We start from the raw sequence: 16477 nt of genomic DNA, 5'->3' as shown, positions 1-16477 counted from the left end.
ACTACATGACAAATGAGGTTCAATGTAGTAAAATGTAAAATAATGCATTTGGGTGGCAAAAATATGAATGCAATCTATACACTGGGGGGAGAACCTCTGGGGGAATCAAGGATGGAAAAGGACCTGGGGGTCCTAGTAGATGATAGGCTCAGCAATGGCATGCAATGCCAAGCTGCTGCTAACAAAGCAAACAGAATATTGGCATTAAAAAGGGGATCAACTCCAGAGATAAAACGATAATTCTCCCGCTCTACAAGACTCTGGTCCGGCCGCACCTGGTGTATGCTGTCCAGTTCTGGGCACCAGTCCTCAGAAAGGATGTACTGGAAATGGAGTGAGTACAAAGAAGGGCAACAAAACTAATAAAGGGTCTGGAGGATCTTAGTTATGAGGAAAGGTTGCGAGCACTGAACTTATTCTCTCTGGAGAAGAGACGCTTGAGAGGGGATATGATTTCAATTTACAAATACTGTACTGGTGACCCCACAATAGAAATAAAACTTTTTCGCAGAAGAGAGTTTAACAAGACTCGCGGCCACTCATTAAAATTAGAAGAAAAGAGGTTTAACCTTAAACTACGTAGAGGGTTCTTTACTGTAAGGGCGGCAAGGATGTGGAATTACCTTCCACAGGCGGTGGTCTCAGCGGGGAGCATTGATAGTTTCAAGAAAGTATTAGATAATCACCTGAATGACCGCAACATACAGGGATATACAATGTAATACTGACATATAATTACACACATAGGTTGGACTTGATGTACTTGTGTCTTTTTTCAACCACACCTACTATGTAACTATGTAACTGAAGAAGCGCATTAGAGATGCATATGAAACGTCTTCAGCATTACAGAACATGTGCAGTTGAATGTGAACTGCTAATAGGTATACAGTATGTAAAGCCAAATCTTTTTTCTTTTTGGTTTGGATGGAGTAGGGAAAAGTTAGTACTCTGGTTTGTTGTATTTTTTTTTTTTGCATACAGTGCATCTGGAAAGTATCCACAACACTTCACTTTCTCCACATTTTGTTATGTTACAGCCTTATTCCAAAATGGATTAAATTCATTATTCTACTTAAATGTTACAAACAATACCCCATAATGACAACATCAAAGACGTTTGTTTGAAATCTTTGCAAATTTATTAAAAATAAAAACCAAAAAAAAAATCCCATGTACATACCCAGATAGCAAGGATAACTTGCCACACATTTGTGGCAGCGTTGAATTGTAAGTCTGGTAACTTGCTGCACATTTTCACTAGCAATTTGTACACTTGCAGAGCACTTGAATCACAAGTTCTCATTGACACTTTTAAATTTGTAGCAAATCTGCAGGGCAAGTTTCTAGCAAGAGTAAAGTTGCAATTGTGAGTCTACAGCAAGAGCTATAGCATTACAATTCAGCCACAGTGACCCCTGTGGTGGGATGACTATTGCACAACTTAACCACTTCCCGACCGGCGCACGCCGATGTACGTCGGCAGAATGGCACGGCTGGGCAAATGGGCGTACCTGTAAGTCCCATCTGAATTCCCCGCCGTGCCACTGCGTGCGCGCCGCTGGCGGCGTGCGCGCACGCAGGTCAGGAGCTCCGTGAGTCGGGTCGCAGGTCCCGCGGACTCGATCGCCGCGGGGATACCCGCGATCGGCTCACGGAGAGGATGAACGGGGAGATGCTAATGTAATTAAGCATCTCCCTGTTCTGCCTAGTGACAGTGTCACTGATCTCTGCTCCCTGTCATCGGGAGCAGAGGTCAGTGACGTGCCACAGCTAGCCCATCCCCCCTACAGTTAGAAAACACTCCCTAGTACTGACTTAACCCCTCCCCGCCTCCTAGTGGTTAACCCCTTCACTGCCAGTGTCATTTACAAAGGAATCGGTGCATTTTTATAGCACTGATTGCTGTATAAATGACAATGGTCCCAAAAATGTGTCAAAAATGTCCGATGTGTCTGCCATAATGTTGCAGTCACAATAAAAATTGCTGATCGCCGCCATTACTAGTAAAAAAAAAAAATTATTAATAAAAATGCCATAAAACTATCCCCTATTTTTTAAACGCTATAACTTTTGCGCAAAGCAATCAATAATCGCTTATTGCGATTTTTTTTACCAAAAATATGTAGAAGAACGCGGATCGGCCTAAACTGAGGAAAAAAATTGTTTTTTAAATTCTTTTTTGGGGATATATATTATAGCAAAAAGTAAAAAATAATGCTTTTTTTTCAAAATTGTCGCTATTTTTTTGTTTATAGCGCAAAAAATAAAAACCGCAGAGGTGATCAAATACCACCAAAAGAAAACTCTATTTGTGGGAAAAACAGGACGTCAATTTTGTTTGGGAGCCACGTCGCCCGACCGCGCAATTGTCAGTTAAAGCGACGCAGTGCCGAATCGCAAAAAGTGCTTTGGTCAGGAAGGGGGTAAATTCTTCCGGGGCTGAAGTGGTTAATTGAATCAGAACTTGCAGCAGATTTGCAGATTGTTTGCAAGGAAAGTTGATCTGGAGTCATGCAATGTGGACTTGCTGCAATTGTGCAACAAACTTGTGAAGCCTGGCAAGTCTAGCAATAGCTTACCAAGTCATTTTCAAACTTGCTTGCTATCTGGGTAAGTATTCACAGCCTTTGCACAATACTTTGTTGAAGCAGCTTTGGCACCAATTACATCCTCAGATCTTTTTGGGTATGATGCTACAAGCTTGACACCTATTTTTGGTCAGTTTCTCCCATTCTTCTTTGCAGGACCTCTCAAGCTCCATCAGGTTGGATGGGGAGCGTCGGTGCACAGCCATTTTCAGATCTCTCCAGAGATGTTCAAGCGGGTGCAAGTCTGAGATCTGGCTGGACCACTCAAGGACATTCACAGAGTTATCCCGTAGCCACTAATTTGTTATCCTGTCGGTGTGCATATGGTCATTGTCCTGTTGGAAGATGAACCTTCGCCCCAGTCTGAGGTCCAGAGTGCTCTGGAGGAGGTTTTTTTTATAAAGGATGTCTCTATACATTGCTGCATTCATATTTCCCTCGATCCTGACTAGTCTCCCAGTTTCTGCCGCTGAAAAACATCCCCAGAGTTCAATCTTTGTTTCATCAGACCAGAGAATTTTGTTTCTCATGGTCTGAGAGTCCTTCAGGTGCCTTTTGGCAAACTCCAGGCGAGCTGTTATGTCCTTTTTACTGAGGAGTGTCTTCCGTCTGGCCACTCTACCATACAGGCCTGATTGGTGGAGTGCTGCAGAGATGGTTATTCTTCTGGAAGGTTCTCCTCTCTCCACAGAGAAATGCTGGAGCTCTGTCAGAGTGACCATCGTGTTCTAGTACACCTCCATGACTAAGCAACTTCTCCCCCGATCACTTAGTTTGGCCGAGCGGCCAAGGAAGAGTCCTGGTGGTTCCAAATGAATGGGCCGGAAAGGAGGAGGGGGGCTGAACTTCCAGCTGAGTTGGAAGTTGAACTCAGCCAGAAGTGGAAGTGGGTACCTGTCAAGACCAGGTACCAGCTCCCCCCTCCCCCACAAAAGGTGCCAAATTTGACAGTGGAGGGGGGGGCAGACAAGTGAAGCTTCCCCCTTTGAGTGGAGCTCCACTTTAAATACTTATCACGCCATTGAAAAATTACAATTTCAAGATCTGAGACCTAATCTCACTTGCATAAATCCCATAATAGGCAGTTTACATAAAACTGGCCTAAAGAGGAACTGCAGTCTGCTCACATAATTTGTAATACAAACTTCTGTGCTATTCTGAAGCTTCCCTCCAACCTCTTTGCATATTATTTGATATATACTGTGATTCTGTACTTGCCAGATATGCTGCAGAAATCTCCCTCCGCTGATTCTGGCTGCATCCATTTTAACTGTGGGCAGCTGAAGCTGCTGCCTGTTCACTTCCTGGATTTACACAGACACACAAAGGCACACCTGCTGCTCTAATTGGCCCTCTTATGACTCATCTCCCCTCGCTTCCTGGTAAACTCTCACAAGAGTGAGAGAGAGAGCTGTGCATGATGTCATAAGCCTCAACTTTTTACCAGACAAGAAACAGGAAGTGGGCTGTATAAGGTATTTACTGACAGAAAAAAATAAATTTACTATCCAAAGTTAAAACAAGAAGGGCAGAAGATTTAATCAATGGAAAGATGAAAAAATGACTGAAGGTCCGCTTTAACGCACAAAATGGCCACCAGACTCCCCAGCATGTAGGCAACAGATCTACTTTTACTGGTTTCAAGGGAAGTTTTCTTGCAGTTCAGCTGTAAGGTATCCCTCCCACTGGTGTATTCCATAAATATAAGAAAAAAGGAAATGTGTCGGCGTGGCAAGCAATCGCATCCTCGCTTTCCTATATTTAGTAGAAAAATAACTTGATATCTGATTGGTTGCTATGGGCAAAACAAAAGAAAAAATTACCTTCACCATACCTCCCAACTTTTTGAGATGCGAATGACGGACGCCTATCACCAAAAGTATGCAGGCATAGGACACACCCCTTGGCATGCCCCCTTAAAGGAGAATTGTACAAAAAAACAAGATTGGTTAAACCCACAAGTGCTTTTTTTTACCACTACTATTCCCTTATTTTGGTTTTTAGAATTTACAAATGCAGCAATTTAGAAATCAGATGAAAGGTTTAATGCTGGAAAACACTTTCTGATAGATAAAAAGTGCATTTTATATACAACTATATAGATCAGACCAAAATGAGGGACAAATGAGGAGAAATGAGGGACAGAGGGACATTGCTCCTAATCAGGGACAGTTGGGAGCTACAGTGGGGCAAAAAAGTATTTAGTCAGCCACCAATTGTGCAAGTTCTCCCACTTAAAAAGATGAGAGAGGCCTGTAATTGTCATCATAGGTATACCTCAACTATGAGAGACAAAATGTGGAAACAAATCCAGATAATCACATTGTCTGATTTTTGAAAGAATTTATTTGCAAATTATGGTGGAAAAAAAGTATTTTGTCAATATCAAAAGCTCATCTCAATACTTTGTTATATATTCTTTGTTGGCAATGACAGAGGTCAAACGTTTTCTGTAAGTCTTCACAAGGTTGTCACACACTGTTGCTGGTATGTTGGCCCATTCCTCCATGCAGATCTCCTCTAGAGCAGTGATGTTTTGGGGCTGTCGCTGGGCAACAAGGACTTTCAACTCCCTCCAAAGGTTTTCTATGGGGTTGAGATCTGGAGACTGGCTAGGCCACTCCAGGACCTTGAAATGCTTCTTACGAAGCCACTCCTTCATTGCCCGGGCGGTGTGTTTGGGATCATTGTCATGCTGAAAGACCCAGCCACGTTTCATCTTCAATGCCCTTGCTGATGGGAGGAAGTTTGCACTTAAAATCTCATGATACATGGAGCTATTCATTCTTTCATGTACACGGATCAGTCGTCCTGTTCCCTTTGCAGAGAAACAGCCCCAAAGCATGATGTTGCCACCCACATGCTTCACAGTAGGTATGGTGTTCTTTCGTTGCAACTCAGCATTCCCTCTCCTTTAAAAAGGGCGAGTTGTGTTTCTACCAAACAGTTCTACTTTGGTTTCATCTGACCATAAGACATTCTCCCAATCCTCTTCTGGATCATCCAAATGCTCTCTAGCACACCTCAGATGGGCCCAGACATGTACTGGCTTAAGCAGGGGGACACGTCTGGCACTGCAGGATCTGAGTCCCTGGCAGCGTAGTGTGTTACTGATGGTAGCCTTTGTTACGTTGGTCCCAGCTCTCTGCAGGTCATTCACTAGGTCCCCCCTGTGTGGTTATGGGATTTTTGCTCACCGTTCTTGTGATCATTTTGACCCCACGGGGTGAGATCTTGCGTGAAGCCCCAGATCAAGGGAGATTATCAGTGGACTTGTATGTCTTCCATTTTCTAGCTATTGCTCCCACAGTTGATTTCTTCACACCAAGCTGCTTGCCTATTGCAGATTCAGTCTTCCCAGCCTGGTGCAGGTCTACAATTTTGTTTCTGGTGTCCTTTGACAGCTCTTTGGTCTTCACCATAGTGAAGTTTGGAGTGTGACTGTTTGAGGTTGTGGACAGGTGTCTTTTATACTGATAACAAGTTCAAACAGGTGCCATTAATACAGGTAATGAGTGGAGGACAGAGGAGCCTCTTAAAGAAGAAGATACAGGTCTGTGAGAGCCAGAAATCTTGCTTGTTTGTAGGTGACCAAATACTTATTTTCCACCATAATTTGCAAATAAATTCTTTCAAAAATCAGACAATGTGATTGTCTGGATTTGTTTCCACATTTTGTCTCTCATAGTTGAGGTATACCTATGATGACAATTACAGGCCTCTCTCATCTTTTTAAGTGGGAGAACTTGCACAATTGGTGGCTGACTAAATACTTTTTTGCCCCACTGTATGCCTTCACACCTTTACCCTGTAACAATACTTTATGGGTGTGACCACTTCAAATGAAAGGTTTAACAACGGATAGCGGCTTCTCTATGGTGACAGAAGACCTCAAAGCATTAATAAGAGTTTCTGGCTCTTTGAACGCAGAGGCTTTAATGAAGTCACATTTAGCTAAAGGGCTAAATTCACCTTAGAGACTAAGTACGTCTTCTCTCCCAGCCTGACAATAAAAATACGGAACTCCCCGGTGTCACAGCAGTGAATTAACACAAGCTCAAACATTCCCAGGGCACATCCATAATTGGTGGAGCTGTTTTCAGATGTATGGAGCACAGGATTTAACTTATGGAAAAATGGTTCAATACCGACCGGTGTTTGTTTGTTTGTTTGTTTTTCTTTTTTATGATGCAGGTTTTTTTTTTTATGATGCAGTTTTTTTTATGATGCAGTTTTTTTTTTTTTTTTTTTATAATGCAGTGTTTTGTTTTGTTTTTGTTTTGTTTTTATTTTATGATGCAGTGTTGTTTTTTTTTTTTTGTTTGTTTGTTTTTTTTATGATGCAGTGTTGTTTTTTTTTTGTTTTTTTTTAAAAACAGAACCAAACCCTTTAAAAATCCTTTACAATGCCCAGGTCATACACACACATTAAAAGTGGTCTGCTCTGTCACTTTCTAACCCCCGCACGTATCATTATTGCCAGGCATTGACGTAAACCAAACACACCCCCATTAGTAGAATGGGCTCATGAAATGGATACCATTTGTAAAACGGAAAAGTGATCTCCTGGGAAAATCACAAATCAGATGCCTTCAAAATCACTTGGACAGCTTGGACTCATTTTAAATACTCATCAGTTTTTGTTTTTATATCTATGAGGCCTGCCCCTTGGAGACCCATATTCAGCCACTTTCTCTGCAGCTCTTCAGACGACTCTGCGGGGTTGATTTACTAAAGGGAGATAGACTGTGCACTTTGCAGAGTACAGTTGCACGATGCAAGAGTGCAGTTGCTCCAGAGCTTAGTAAATGAGCAGAAGCTCTGCTGACATCCATCAGCCAATAATGTGCAAGCAAAAATGTTGTTTTTTTTTTTTTTTCACTTGCACGTGATTGTGTATGCTTTGCATTGTGAAACTTTACTGCATTTACTAAGCTCTGGAGCAACTGCACGTGCAGAGTGCATACCAGTGATTGGGAGAGATTTACTAAAACTGGAGCACTCAGAATCTGGTGCAGCTGTGCATGGTAGCCAATCAGCTTCTAACCTCAGCTTGGTCAGCTAAGCTTTGATAATAAAACCTGGAAGCTGATTGGTTTGTATGCACAGCTGCACCAGATTCGGCACTCTCCAGATTTAGTAAATCTCCCCCATTGCTACCTTGTGATCTGGCTGACTTTTTCTGCTCAACAGCTATCCTTATTGTTAGTGTATTTTATGTGTGGCCTAAGACTATTCGGCTTCTTCCAATGTGGCTCAGGAAAGTCAAAAGGTTGGACACCCCTGAGGTGGGGTTCACACCTATGCAGGTGTATTTTGCGTCTTTCAACACATGTTTTTGATCCATTGAAGTCTATGGAACCAAAAACCAGAAAAAAAGTCCCTGGCCCTTTCCATAAAATGCACAGATGTGAACGTGACCCATAGGAAGCCATGTTAACCTGTTGCCCACCAGCCGCCATCGTTATAAGATGGCAGGTTGGCATGGCTACACAAACCACCGTAGGTATACATCGGCTGCTTTAAGAGCTGTGGGAGTCGTGTGTGCACGGCGCTCGCGCCCGTTCCACGACACTGGAGCCAACGCGTGTGGCCGGGGGCTGCAATGCCCGCTGGCCACCCACGATCACTCCACAGAGAGCCAGAACGGGGATCTGTCATGTAAACAAACAGATCCCCGTTCTGACAGGGGAGGAGAGAATGATCTGCTGTTCCTAGTGATCAGGAACAGCGCTCTCTCTCTTCCTCCAGTCAGTCCCTTCCCCCAACAGTTAAAAACACCTCCCTAGGGAACACATTTAACCCCTTGATCGCCCCCCTAGTGTTAGCCCCCTTCCCTGCCAGTGTCATTTATACAGTAATCTTTTTATAGCACTGATCGCTGTAAAAATAGCAATGGTCCCAAAAAAGTGTCAAAAGTGTCCGATCTGTCTGCCACAATGTCGCAGTCCTGTTAAAAATCGATGATCACTGCCATTACTAGTAAAAAAAAAAAAAAAATTTCAATTATTTTTAAATTATAAATATATCCCTATTTTGTAGACGCTATACGTTTAAGCAAACCAATCAACATGCGCTTATTGCGATTTTTTTTTTACCAAAAATATGTAGAAGAATACATATTGGCCTAAACTGATGAAGAGATAATTTTTGTAATTTTTTTATTGGGGATATTTATTATAGCAAAAACTAATGTTTTTTTTTTTCAAAATTGTCGGTCTTTTTTTGTCAAATACCACCAAAGAAAGCTCTATTTGTGAGGAAAAAAAGGACATCAATTTCATTTGGGTACAATGTCGCACGACCGCGCAATTGTCAGCTAAAACAACACAGTGTCATATCACAAAAAATGGCCTTGTGAGGAAGGGGGTAAATCCACTGCGCAGGGAGAAGATTTCCAATTGAAAATCACATTAAAGTGATATTAAAAGTAATTTTTTTTTTAAATACCAAACTTGTTATACTTACTGGTTATGTGCAATGATTTTGCACAGAGCAGCCCTGATCCTCCTCTTCTTGGGTCCTGCGCCTGTGCAGAGTGCTCCCATAGCAAGATGCTTGCTATGGGGGCATTCGTAGGTGCTCACTCCTGAGCAACAAGACACACAGAATGGGGCTCGGCCCTACCCCTTCCTGCTCCCTCTTCACTGGCTGTGATTGACAGCAGTAGGAGCCAATGACTCCTGGTACTGTCTCTGAGCCAATGAGAAGGCAGAGAGCCAAGAAATCTGTTGCTCTCCTGCACATCACTGGATCCAGGTCGGGCTCAGGTCAGTATAGGGGTGGCTGGGGGTAGAGTAGAACACAGTAGGTTTTTTACCTTTATGCATAAAATGCATGAAAAAAACCTTCAGCCTTTAGAACCACTTTACCTCCAGCACATTTTGGGAGTTCAAAGGGCTACAAGAAATGAATAAAAGGTACCGTGAATATAAAATCTGGACTAGTTTTGATGTATTCATTTTGCTATGTTCATTTTATATTTCTTTTACCAGATTGTATTGGTATATTTATTGCACCTTTTGTTGTTTTTTTTTTTGTAGCCTTGATGAAGGGAGACCCTTTGAACCCATGAAATGTGTTGGATGTTTCTGAAAGTAATAAAAAAAAAATACTTTTTCTGGATTTTGTAAAACATGTTTGTACCCAAGATATATGCTGACCTCCCCACCCATGGAGAGCTGCCTAAAAAGAAATCATCGCCCTGACCAATTCCACGATCAAATGTTCCAGCATCCTACACTTCTTCTGGGGCTTCAACAATAAAAATCTGACAGATGTTCAACCCCTTCCACACTCTATCTGAAATCCAAAAAAGATTGTTCACTTTAACATACCTCCCGACTTTTTGAGATGGGAACAAGGGACACCTATTAGCAAAAGTATGTAGGCATAGGACACACCCCCTGCCACACCCCCTTAAAGGAGAATTATACAAAAACAAATATTAGTTAAAAGAGAAGTACAGCGAAAGCTTGTTTGGCTGTACTTCTGTGGATCACAGGAGCGCAGTTCGTTCTGCACTCTTGTGACCTGTTTTCAGCTGACAGCGGGCTGAAGCCGGCTGTCAGCTGACATCACAGAGCCGGTCTAGGCTTGGGGAAGAGCGTGACAATGGAGTTGGGATCCACCCCCATGCCTGGACCGGCACCCGTCTCGGCCTATCAGCAAGCCGGTGACAACCTGAGCCAGCCGCTCCTGCCCCCTCCACAGCCCAGCGCTCCAGTGAGCCCGGGGGGGAGAGCAGAGAGCTGCTGACTGACAGCTCTGTACTCAGGGAGCTGTGACAACTAAACGATCGGCGGTGTTCGATCGCTCGGTTCTCAGTGTTGGAGGTGCCGGGGGACAGATGCGACATCAGACCGATGCTGCATCCACCTAGATAAGTATGAATCTTAAAAAAAAAAAATGCATCTCTTTTAATTAAACACACAAGTGCTTTTTTTGTTTTACCACTACTTTTCCTTGAGGCCGGGTTCAGACTAGCTACAGCCACGGCTCGCAGCAGGGGGTCCAGTGTGTCCCTGTTCTCCGTTTCATTTCTTCCTGAATTTGGACCTGAAACGGAGCCAAAGATGCACAGGACATTTTCCAGTGCGGACCGCAGCCATCCAGGAGCTGTGTGAACCGGCTACATTGAGAGACGGTCACAGTCTCCTGTTATGCGAATTGGATGCGGAGAAACCCACATCCAATTTGCATAAGTATGAACCCAGCCTTATACTAGCTTTTAAAATGTACCAATGCAACAATTTTGAAAATGGATGCAAGGTTTAGCACTGGGAAACACTTTTTGAATCATAAAAAGTGCATTTTGTATACAACTTTATCACACCTCCCAATGTTCTGAGATGGGAATGAGGGACACCTATCAGCAAAAGTATGCAAGCATAGGACACACCCCTTGCCACACCCCCTTAAAGGAGAATTGTACAAAAAAATAAGATTGGTTAAACCCACAAGTGTTTTTTTACCACTACTATTCCTTTATTTTGGCTTTTAGAATCTACAACTGCAGCAATTTAGAAATCAAATGAAAGGTTTAGCACTGGGAAACACTTTTTGATAGATAAAAAGTGCATTTTATACACATCTATATAGATCAGACCAAAATGAGGGACACATGAGGAGGAATGAGGGACAGAGGGACATTGCTCCAAATCAGGGACAGTCCCTTGAAATCAGGGACAGTTGGGAGGTATTCTATATAGATCAGACCGAAATGAGGGACAAATGAGGAGGAAAGAGGGACAGATGGACTTTGTTCCAAATCAGGGACAGTCCCTCGAAATTAGGGACAGTTGGGAGCTATGCTTTAAGGAAAACTTTTCCTAAGAGGAACATGTAGGCTACCATTGCTGTTTCTCATGATGACCCTCATCATTCAGTAGTTTGAGTCATAGACATAGAACAAAGCAGCGGTGGCAGCCAATTTATTTCTCTGTCCTTTAAAACCAGCTCATGCAAATAATATTTAAAAGCAAGACATTATGGAAATTTCAGTTGATTATTGTATAGTGAATATGTGTGCTTATTTTGACGTCATCCCCAGTCTCTTGACCCTTCTTCTTCAACTGTGTCATTTACATGGACAGAAAATGAAAACCAGAAAATTATTACAATTTAGTCCTGAATGATTGAAAAGCAGATCCTCAGCCATGTAAACTACAGTATGTATTGCTTGAAGTGTGTTTCCGATGTCATGGAACAAGAATAGAGAACATGTTTGACGTTTTTACTGTGTGAAAAGTTATATCATAAAGATGAGTTCATAAGTACTTTGAGCTTTGTAATATAGTTTATGGCCCAGATATGATGTCTTTCTTTTTTAGCTGCAGTAGCTGGCTTTGGTCTTCAAACACTTCATTTAACAATGGAATAATACCTTGTTTTCGAAAGTATGTCTCTCTTGTATTTTATAGAACATAACACAAAAAGAAATGAGAAAATCAGCAGCCTAACAATATCCTTTCCTTTATAAACATCTCTCAATTTTCTTTTTTTTTCTTTTTTTTGTCCTTGCCACAGCCTGCCTCAAAGATTTACCTGAAAGTTTAATTCGACAAGAGACATGTAACAACAGCAATAATTCAACTGTTCCTCAAGAAGGATCCAGATGACTTCACAACTCTGAGGAAGCTGCCTTCTTAGTCATCATGTACATTGTGCTCTCCTGCTGAAATGAACATGATGAAAACAGAAGCTCAAGCAGAGCGTTCGACCCTGCGGAGTGCCTCGCCCCACAGAAATGCCTATAGGACTGAGTTTCAGGCTCTCAAGAGCACCTTTGACAAACCAAAAGCTGACGGGGAGGAAAAATCCAAAGGGGATGGCGAGGTGCCGCAAACGCAGCAGACACGAGGACGCCGATATGGGTCCAACGTCAACAGGATCAAAAACTTGTTCATGCAGATGGGCATGGAACCAGGTGAAAACAACGGCGTGCAGACAAGAAAGTCCAAAGCGACACCATCGTCTCCTCAAAGGAAACCCAAGTCCAGAGAAATTTTGGAAAAGAAGGACGTAGCGGACGTAAAGCCCAAGACTACTATTTTGGAAAGGATCAGCCGCTTTGATGTTTTGGATGGACCATCCTTTTCCAAGTTTACAGAAACTCGAAAGATGTTCGAACACACTACCAATGACCCTGGGCACTCTGGCCGCTATTCTTCGAGAAAGGATAGACAGAAATATGGTGAATTTTGCGATGAAGGCCGTGGAAGTAAGTCAAACAGGGGAAGTAGTGATTCTCTGGACAGTCTTAGCTCAAGGACTGAGGCCTTGTCTCCAACTGTGAGTCAACTTAGCGCAGTGTTTGAGAACAACGATTCGCAAAGTTCCAATAATCTGGAGAAAGATGAGAACAGTGAAGGTTATTCGGTAACTGGACATTACCCAATGAACATCTCAACCTCCGCAGTTACCAATTTTGAAGGCTATGAACATTCCAAGGATGCAAATTCTTGGTCGCCACCAAGGGAAACTGACACGGACACCGATATTACCCAACAGATGAACAGAGCAATGTCCGGAGAAGACGGTCACATCACAATTAAAGAGGTAAAAAGAGAAAGCATTGGTTGCAGTACATCAAATGACCACATAGAGCTCAAGAATGATGTTGCTGATGGAACTGATGATGGTCCTCGCGATAGACATGTTGCGAAAAAAGGAAATCATGCGACACAACAGAACAATTTATCAGAAAACTTCACAAATACATTCGATAGGACTAAAGTGGTAGAGTCACCAACAGCCTTGGAGAAAAACGAGATGGCTAGCCGACCTCCCCCTGCTCCGACGTCCCTTGACGTTGGCACAAGTATAACCAGTGACTTGAATAGTTTGTCCACTGTCCAGTCGTACGACCATTCCAGCTATAATGTTTACAGAGTGCGTTCACGGTATAATGCAGAGTGGGAGGAGACAGAAGCTGGGGATGATGATGATGACAGTGATGAAAATAAGTCTTACGAGCCAGACATGGAATATTTCGAGATCCCTGGATTACCGGAAGAAGAAGAGGTTCCAACCCAGAGGAAGATTAAATTTAGTAAATCGCCAATAAAAGTAAGCTAATTTTTATGTATTTATTTATACAGTTTGAGCCGGTAGGCGCAGTTTGTGTCTACATTGGTACCAGGACATAACCTCATTGTAATACTGTAAAAATACCGTAAAAACTGAAAGAATATGCATTTTCCTTGACCTCCTAGTCCCCACTACAGGAGACAAATACACATGTATCACAGGGGTGTGCTATGTATGCTATTTATTTTTTATCTCGCCAAGACACAGGGCTATTTTTCAGCGGAAATGAGGGGAAAATCAGTTTTGGCACCACCAGCACAGTATGTATGTAATGACAAGGGGCGCTTGGGTGTGCTGGAGGGACTATTGATCCTGGCTGCTGGGCGATCTATTGTTGCTGTTGAGGTCTATTGCTACTGGTGGGGAAACGTTTGTTGCTGGGAAGTCAGTTGTTATTGGGAAGCATCTACTGTTGAGGGAGGGGTCTATTTTTGCCAGCTGCTGAGGGGTCTATTGATGTTGGCTGCTGGGAGATCTGTTGTTATTTGTAGGAGTCTGTTGTTGCTGAGGTGAATCTTTTGTTGCTGGGGGGGTATTTTGTTGCGGGGAGTCTATTGCTGAGGGGGTCTGTTGTTTGTATGGGGATCTATTGTTGCTAAGGAAGGGGGGGGGGTAGCTGGGGAGGGGGGGGGGTATTGTTGCTGGCTGCAGGGTATCTATTTTACTGCTTTCCTTGTGAACATTAACAAATTCCATACAAATTACTATTACTATTACTATTAGTTACAGTGCCGCAAAATGATACTTGGTTCTGAATTCTCCAAAAGGGGACAGTACTGGGAGGTGGGTAGGGGGTGGAACCAAGAGACATGCTCGGAGGTGGGTAGGGGGTGGAACCAAGAGACATGCTCGGAGGTGGGTAGGGGGTGGAACCAAGAGACATGCTCGGAGGTGGGTAGGAGGTGGAACCAAGAGACATGCTCGGAGGTGGGTAGGGGGTGGAACCAAGAGACATGCTCGGAGGTGGGTAAGGGGTGGAACCAAGAGACATGCTCGGAGGTGGGTAGGGGGTGGAACCAAGAGACATGCTCGGAGGTGGGTAGGGGGTGGAACCAAGAGACATGCTCGGAGGTGGGTAGGAGGTGGAACCAAGAGACATGCTCGGAGGTGGGTAGGGGGTGGAACCAAGAGACATGCTCGGAGGTGGGTAAGGGGTGGAACCAAGAGACATGCTCGGAGGTGGGTAGGGAGTGGAACCAAGAGACATGCTCGGAGGTGGGTAGGGGGCGGAGACAAGGGTGGCTCAGAAGGGACCTATTTTCTAAGTCAGGGGTCTCCAAACTTTCTAAATAAAGGGCCAGTTTACTGTACTTCAGACTTTAGGGGTGCCGGACAGTGTCCAGTGGGAGTAAACAATGGCTGATCTTTGGTATTAGGGGGATAAATAGTTGGTGTCAGTGGGAGGAATAGAGCCCCATTTTTGTCATCAGTTCAAGGAATTATGCCCCATCGTTGGTGTCAGTGGCAGGAATAATGCCTCAAGGGCCAGATACAGGCAAGCAAAGGGCCGCAGTTTGGAGACCACTGCTCTAAGTAAAAAAGCCATGCCAAGACATATTTTTTTCCAGTTTGGGCCACTTAGACCCCATTCACACAACAAAGGACAACAAAGTTGCATGATAAGTTGTACCCCATGCTTTACAATGATAACCATTCATATATGTGCGACTTAAAGCTGCAGCGACTTTAAAGTAGTTCATGCACTACTTTGGCCTGACTTTCATGCAACTTGAGGGCCATAGACTTTAACCGCTTCAGCCCCGGAGGATTTTACCCCCTTCCTGACCAGAGAACTTTTTGCCATTCGGCACGGCGTCGCTTTAACTGACAATTGCGCGGTCGTGCGACGTTGCACCCAAACAAAATTGACGACCTTTTTTACCCAAAAATAGAGCTTTTCTTTTAGTGGTATTTGATCGCCTCTGCGGTTTTTATTTTTTGCGCTATAAACAAAAAAAGAGCGACAACTTTAACAAAAAAAAAAAAAATAAATAAATATTTTTTACTTTTTGCTATAATGAATATCCCCCCAAAATATATATAAAAAAAAAATTTTTCATCAGTTTAGGCCTATATGTATTTTTCTACATATTTTTGGTAAAAAATATTGCACTAAGCGTATATTGATTGGTTTGCGCAAAAGTTATAGCGTCTACAAAATAGGGGATAGTTTTATGGCTTTTTTATTATTATTATTTATTAGTAATGGCAGCGATCTGCGATTTTTATCAGATTCTGCGACATTATGACGGACACATCGGACACTTTTGACACTATTTTAGGACCATTGTCATTTATACAGCGACCAGTGCTATAAAAATGCACTGATTACTGTGTAAATGACACTGGCAGGGAAGGGGTTAACCATTAGGGGGCGATGAAGGGGTTAAGTGTGTCCTAGGGAGTGATTCTAACTGTGGGGGGGATGGGCTACAACTCACATGACAGCGATCACTGCTCCCGATGACAGAGAGGCAGTGATCTCTGTCATGTCACAAGGCAGAACGGGGAAATGCCTTGTTTACATAGGCACTTCCCCGTTCTGCGGCTCCGTGACACGATCGCTGGGAGATCGGCGGACATCGAGTCTGCCGGTCCCGCAAGGATGATCACGCTGTAAGCGGCGGCGCGCGCTAGCCCCGCCAATTAAAGGGGACGCACAGGTACGCCCATTTGCCCACAGCTGCCATTGTGCCGATGTATGTCGGCGTGCAGCAGTCGGCAAGTGGTTAATTTTAACCCTCAAAAGTTGCATGAAAGTTGTACCTGAATGTTTTACATGCAACAGTGGGTCC

General features: G+C 43.4%; 1 protein-coding gene across 2 annotated transcripts in view; it reads left to right on the top strand.

Moving 5' to 3' along the window:
- The window catches only part of PPP1R9A (protein phosphatase 1 regulatory subunit 9A), a 342676-nt gene that overhangs the window by 14082 nt on the left and 312117 nt on the right, over positions 1-16477 (top strand). For both annotated transcript variants that reach the window (XM_073629582.1, XM_073629581.1), the window contains exon 2: positions 12120-13661. In XM_073629582.1, the coding sequence (XP_073485683.1) occupies positions 12273-13661 (1389 nt within the window). In that variant the 5' untranslated portion in view covers positions 12120-12272. The remainder of the gene's footprint in view (positions 1-12119; positions 13662-16477) is intronic.

The sequence above is a fragment of the Aquarana catesbeiana genome, linkage group LG05 (genome assembly GCF_042186555.1).
Source record: "Aquarana catesbeiana isolate 2022-GZ linkage group LG05, ASM4218655v1, whole genome shotgun sequence".
In the NCBI taxonomy this organism is placed as follows: Eukaryota; Metazoa; Chordata; class Amphibia; order Anura; family Ranidae; genus Aquarana; species Aquarana catesbeiana.
The sequence above is the reverse complement of the archived record's forward strand: the minus strand, read 5'-3'. Positions and strand labels throughout refer to the sequence as shown.